General features: G+C 42.2%; 1 protein-coding gene across 1 annotated transcript; it reads left to right on the top strand.

Moving 5' to 3' along the window:
- Window positions 1–994: 994 nt before the first annotated feature.
- TAF7 (TATA-box binding protein associated factor 7) lies at window positions 995–3,328 on the top strand. Its single transcript, XM_002744273.7, has one exon. The coding sequence runs from the start codon at window positions 1,772–1,774 to the stop codon at window positions 2,819–2,821; it is 1,050 nt and encodes a 349-aa protein (XP_002744319.1). The 5' UTR covers window positions 995–1,771; the 3' UTR covers window positions 2,822–3,328.
- The last annotated feature ends 2,871 nt before the right edge of the window (window positions 3,329–6,199 follow it).

Below are 6,199 nucleotides of genomic sequence, written 5' to 3'. Positions count from 1 at the left end.
TCTGTCCAAAATGAACCTGTGCTTCCAGAAGAACACTTCCTTCACTGTTTACATTTACATCTAAATCAAGCACATAAAAAGGAATCATCCTTGTTTCCCCAGGAGTATTCCAGAACAAAAGTAAATCCAGAGGTAGGATTCCCCTACAGGCATTCTCAGAATTAAAACAATGTAGACTGTGGGCTGGGCGCGGTGGCTCACACCTATAATCCCAGCACTTTGGAAGGCCAAGACAGGCGGATCACCTCAGGTCTGGAGTTGGAGGCCAACCTGGTGAAACCCCTTCTCTTAGCCGGGCGTAGTGGCACGTGCCTGTAATCCCAGCTACTCTAGAGGCTGAGGCAGGCGAACAGCTTGAACTCCCGAGGTGGAGGTTGCAGTGAGCCAATATCGCGCGCCACTGCACTCTAGCCTGGGTGACAGGGTGAGATTCTGTGTCAAAAAAAAAAAAAAAAAAAAAAAATATATATATATATATATATATATAGAGAGAGAGAGAGAGAGAGAGAGAGAGAGAGAGAGAGAATTATATAGCGAGCTGCATGTCCTCACTCCACTAATTCGGGTACTTTAAAATCCATTGCATAGCAGCTACACATTCTTGTATTGACACCAGATTGGTTAAGACCCTAGGGAGCATCCGAGATGTTTCCAGAAGCAAGGACTCCATCTCCGGGGATCACCCGGAAGTCTAAAAGCCATCGAGCCCCAAATCGATCCCGTAAAAGTGCTGGCTTAGCGGGGGATGAATCTGTATCTTTCTTGGAACTTCCAACCTTTAAATATTTTGAAACCAACAGCCCTTACGAAACCCTGCCATTTTCATCCTGGAAGAACATTTCTCGCGAAAAGACGAACTTCACGCTGGGCACCGTAATTGCGCTATTGCGCCGGCGCACGCCGGGCTCCGCACTTCCGCCCGGGCGGGCTGTCACTCACAGCCGCCTCCCGCCCCGCGCCGTGACGTAGCACTTCCTTTTTCGCTGGGTTGGGCACTCAGTCGGAGGGTCAGCGAGTTGACGGTTGTTGTGCTGCGGGCTGCCGCTCTCGTCAGGCTTTCGCGCTGCCCGTCCCGGGCCCTTTCATCAGTAATCGGTAGTGGATCATTCTGCAAACCAGCAGGAAGAACAAAGGAAACGAGAAGGAGACGCTGGGCTCCCTCCCGCTTTGCTCCGTTCGGCTTCCTTCCGCTTTGCTCCGTTCGGCCTGCTCCCGCTTTGCTCCGCTCGGCCTGCTCCCGCTTTGCTCCGCTCGGCCTCCTGTTCGCTCCAACCGGGTGAAACTGAACTTATAATCGTCACTGGATTGTAAGTACCCGAGGCGAAGAGAGCTTACTGCGCCCCGATTTTTTGAATGTCTTTGTTCCGGGAGAGTCTGTGACTTGGGAGTGTCTCTGCTGGGCTTTCTGGGCCGAAAACCGTTCCGCGGGAGCCGCCATTTGCTTTCCTGCTCTGTAGCTAGCTAGCTCTATCCGCGTTGTCCGGCAGCGGCACCTAGAGGTTGGGACTTGGCATTGCATCTGATTTAATGAAAAATCTGTGAATAAGCCATTGTTGTCAGTAACGACTGGTATTCAGTCACAGCATATTTAGAGAAAAGACTTGGACTTAAAACTGAAGCAAAATAGACGCTTAGCTGCTGATCTACAGAGAACTTCTTGTAATTAAACGATTTCAATTCATAGCAAACTGGTGTTTTAAACTGTTGCAGTAGCTGGAACTTTTCAGTGTAACCAGCATTTATTGGAGAAGTGAGTCACAAAGAAATAAAGATGAGTAAAAGCAAAGATGATGCTCCTCACGAACTGGAGAGCCAGTTTATCTTACGTCTGCCTCCAGAATATGCCTCTACTGTGAGAAGGGCAGTACAGTCTGGTCATGTCAACCTCAAGGACAGACTGACAATTGAGTTACACCCTGATGGGCGTCATGGAATTGTCAGAGTGGACCGTGTTCCATTGGCCTCAAAATTGGTTGACCTACCTTGTGTTATGGAAAGCTTGAAAACCATTGATAAGAAAACCTTTTACAAGACAGCTGATATCTCTCAGATGCTTGTAGCCACAGTTGATGGTGATCTCTATCCTCCAGTGGAGGAGCCAGTTGCTAGCGCTGATCCTAAAGCTAGCAAGAAAAAGGATAAGGACAAAGAGAAAAAGTTCATCTGGAACCACGGAATTACTCTGCCTCTAAAGAATGTCAGGAAGAGAAGGTTCCGGAAGACAGCAAAGAAGAAGTATATTGAATCTCCAGATGTGGAGAAAGAAGTGAAACGATTGCTGAGTACAGATGCTGAAGCTGTTAGTACTCGGTGGGAAATAATTGCTGAAGATGAAACAAAGGAGACAGAAAATCAAGGCCTGGATATCTCTTCTCCAGGAATGTCTGGTCACAGGCAGGGCCATGACTCATTAGAGCATGATGAGCTTCGAGAGATATTCAATGACCTCAGCAGCAGCAGTGAGGATGAAGATGAGACCCAGCATCAAGATGAAGAAGATATAAACATCATTGACACTGAGGAAGATCTGGAGAGACAGCTACAGGAGAAGTTAAATGCATCAGACGAACAGCACCAAAAGAATGAAGGAACCAATCAGCTGGTTATGGGAATTCAGAAGCAGATTGACAACATGAAAGGCAAGCTCCAAGAGACCCAGGACAGGGCAAAACGACAAGAGGATCTCATCATGAAAGTGGAAAATCTGGCTCTCAAGAACAGATTTCAGGCTGTACTGGATGAGCTCAAGCAAAAGGAAGATCGAGAAAAGGAGCAACTCAGCTCTTTGCAAGAGGAGCTAGAATCACTCCTAGAGAAGTAAAAAGAACTCTGCTACTGAATTTCAGTCTTCAGACTGGTCAGCAGTAGAAAATTCTTAGCTTTATTACTTGTACTGCATATTAAGACCTTGCCCTTCCTAGTCCCTCTAATGCTGGGTGTTCTGTTGAATTCTTTTGTTTTTAATTTTGTTTTTCTGCAAACTTACCTTGTTTTGCTAGTTGTTAATCCTATAAGAAAAATTATATAGGCAGAAAAATGATTGTAGGAAAGTTGCAGTATTAGTGTAATGTATGGTTCAACCTTAATTATAGTTTCACTGCAGGACTTTGCTGTTTATCCATTTTCCTAGAAGCTGGTGTTGCTGCTTTGTGATGACATGAGATCAATAAGAAAAACTTAGTCTAGAGACAGTGAAGCTGGTTTGTATATGTTTTCCCATGCAATAGCTGTTTTCCCAGTTATTCAAAGCAGTTTCCCATATGTAGAACTGCAAATTATTTTATAAAGTTTTCAATACAATAAATAAAAGCGTCTGTTTTTCACCTTATAATGTATCTTGTTCTTTCATGGTTGGTGGGAGTGAGATTCTCTTGGGAGGTGTTTTTGTGGTGGAGTTTAGTAACTGAGCAATTTAATCCTGTTCTGCAGGTAGAAGCAGTTGGATTTTATGAAAAAAAAAAAAAAAAAAAAAAAAAGGAACGTAGCAGGGATAAAGAAATTGGGAGTTGTCAAATTTGCATCACATTAAGGTTCCAATTCTGTCTGATCTACTTGAAGCTGGGAAACATTAGATACAGAGCTTTCTTTACCATAATTTCTGTAGATGAAGGCCTTTGTGCTTTTTTTTTTTTAAAAGCACTAAATCTACCTGCTTAAAATGTTGAAAACAAAGCAGTGGTTATCAAGTGCAGTCCAATGAACCATTCCATTGGTTTGAATTAAGATTTTATTTCTAATTTTCTTCAATTGAGTTCCTACAATTATTTAATATTCTAAGAACTGAGGTTATTTATCTATGTCATTTCATCAAAAATCCTGATAAAGGAAGTGGTTACCAAACTTCTCATGCTCTAAAGATAATCTAATCCTTACAACATGAGCTATTTTTGAAAAACCAGTTACTGGTAAAACTTAAAAGATGCAGAGTTGTATGCAATGCTTTGGTTTGAAAATATTTAAAGTCCATTTTACTTTTTTCTTTCTTTTCTTTCTTCCTTTGCTTTCCCTTCCTTTCTTTTCCCCTCCCTTTCTTTTTTCCCTCCCTTCTTCTCACGTTCCCCCACCTCCATTCCCTTTCTGTTCATGTTGCCCAGGCCGGAGTGCAATGATGTGATCTTGGCTCACTGCAACCTCTGCCTCCCAGGTTCAAGCAGTTCTCCTGCCTCAGCCTCCCGAATAGCCACCAAGCCCAGATAATTTTGTATGTTTAGTAGAGACGGGGTTTTACCATGTCGGGCAGGCTGGTCTTGGACTCCTTACTTCAGGTGATCAGTCCACCTTGGCCTCCCAAAGTGGTGGGGTTACAGGCATGAGCCACGGCACCCAGCCTAAAGTCCATTTTACTTCTGACAGGACACAGTATTGAAATGTTATTTTTTTAAAAAATCAGTTATCTAGTCCTCAGGTCTACAATTATATATGCTGACATTTTTGCAGACTTGAGAAGGCTAATTTGTCTTTTTAACCAAAACAACTTTATGACAGATTTTCACACAAAATACGGAAGCTTAAGGTTTCCCTCAATATCTAGGTTTTGGATTATTTCTCGAGGTTTGCAAATAATATATATTAAAAAAAACGGTTTAGGATGCTAGGTGACGAAATTTCCTGTTTTGGTAATCTAGGTATATTGCTACACTTAGAAGATTGACACCTGAAAAGCTCCCACAATATCTGGTTTTACAGTGGATCATTTATCAAGTAGTTTATTCTTACCAACATCTCAACACTAATGTTGGCAGTTCCATCAATAACAGAAAGGAAAATTGCTGGATTCAATAACAAAGTAGTATATTGATCTTAGTATTCCTGTTTCTAAGTTATGAGTTCTAAATGGACTCTAAAATCCACAATTCCGACTTTCATACTTCTGCCCTTCAGGTTTAGTTTAGCCAGGTGTGTACTAGAAACATACTTGCAAATCTCTTGGGCAACTCAAGTCTAATTGTTTGAAATGGCTGGGTGCGGTGGCTCATGCCTTGTAATCCCAACACCTTGGGAGGCCGAGGCAGGAGGATCACCTGAGGTCAGGAGTTTGAGACAGGCCTGGCCAACATGGTGAAACCCGTCTCTATCAAAAATATTTTTAAAAATTAGTTGGGCATGGTGATGGCCATCTGTAACTCCAGCTACTCGGGAGGCTGAGGCAGGAGAATAGCTTGAACCTGAGAGGTGGAGGTTGCAGTGAGCCAAGATCATACCACTGTACCCCAGCCTGGGTGACAGCCAGATTCTGTCTCAAAAAAAAATTATAATAAAGTTCAAAATGGAACTCTTCTTCCTTGAAAATTTGCTTTTCCTTGGGTTTCAGGGAAAATAAATGGCACCATTACACATCCCAGCTGTGGAAGCTGGACACTAGAGCCATAACTTTACATTTCTCTCCTTCCCTCATTACTTCCGATTTTACTTCTTAAGAAGCTCTTCACTCACTCCATTCCTACAGCCACTTTTCTAATTCAAGCCATTATTATAATCTAGCAAATGACAGTAGCTTCTTTACTATCCAATTTAGTTTTGACTGCTACTGAAGTGATTTTTCTGAGGCATATTTGATTGTGTTACTACTAACATACTTAAAACCTTTCAGTGGCATCTCATCACTCTCAGGTCTAGGCTTATATTTCTTAAAAAGATGCACAAGATTATCAGTGCTCCATTTACCTTTTCGGCCTCAGCTCACCACATTCATTCAGTATATGATCAGTCCACTCTGAACTTACTCTTTTTTCAAGGAATTTACTTTTTTTCACTAGTGGGCCATAGATCCTTTTAACAGGCTGTTCACTCCACCTAGATGACTTTATCCTTTGAGTTCTACTTAACCCTCAGGTCTAAACCTAAGTGTCTCTTCAACAAGGCTTTCCTGACCCTTTTCTCCATCTAGGTTAAGCAACCCTATTATGGCTTTGGACTTTGCGCTTTCCTCTCTCATTTATTCAACAAATAGTTTTTTTGTGCCAAACTAACAGCTACTGGATATGAAGTGATGAACTAAGCGTTTAGTGTCCATAAACTCATGCACTCCATGGTCTACTGGGATGAGTATCTGTTACAACTAAAGTGTAAATTATTTGTTGTTAATATCTCCTGCTTGGCTTTAAATTCACTGAGATACTTTGCTTCATTGGTGATAGTAAACTTACTAAAGAACAGTAGAGAGATCAGAATCTTAACGTCAAGATACATCTTGCATGGT

Source organism: Callithrix jacchus, chromosome 2 (assembly GCF_049354715.1).
Source record: "Callithrix jacchus isolate 240 chromosome 2, calJac240_pri, whole genome shotgun sequence".
NCBI lineage: Eukaryota > Metazoa > Chordata > Mammalia > Primates > Cebidae > Callithrix > Callithrix jacchus.
This window is presented reverse-complemented; position numbering and strand designations above follow the sequence as displayed.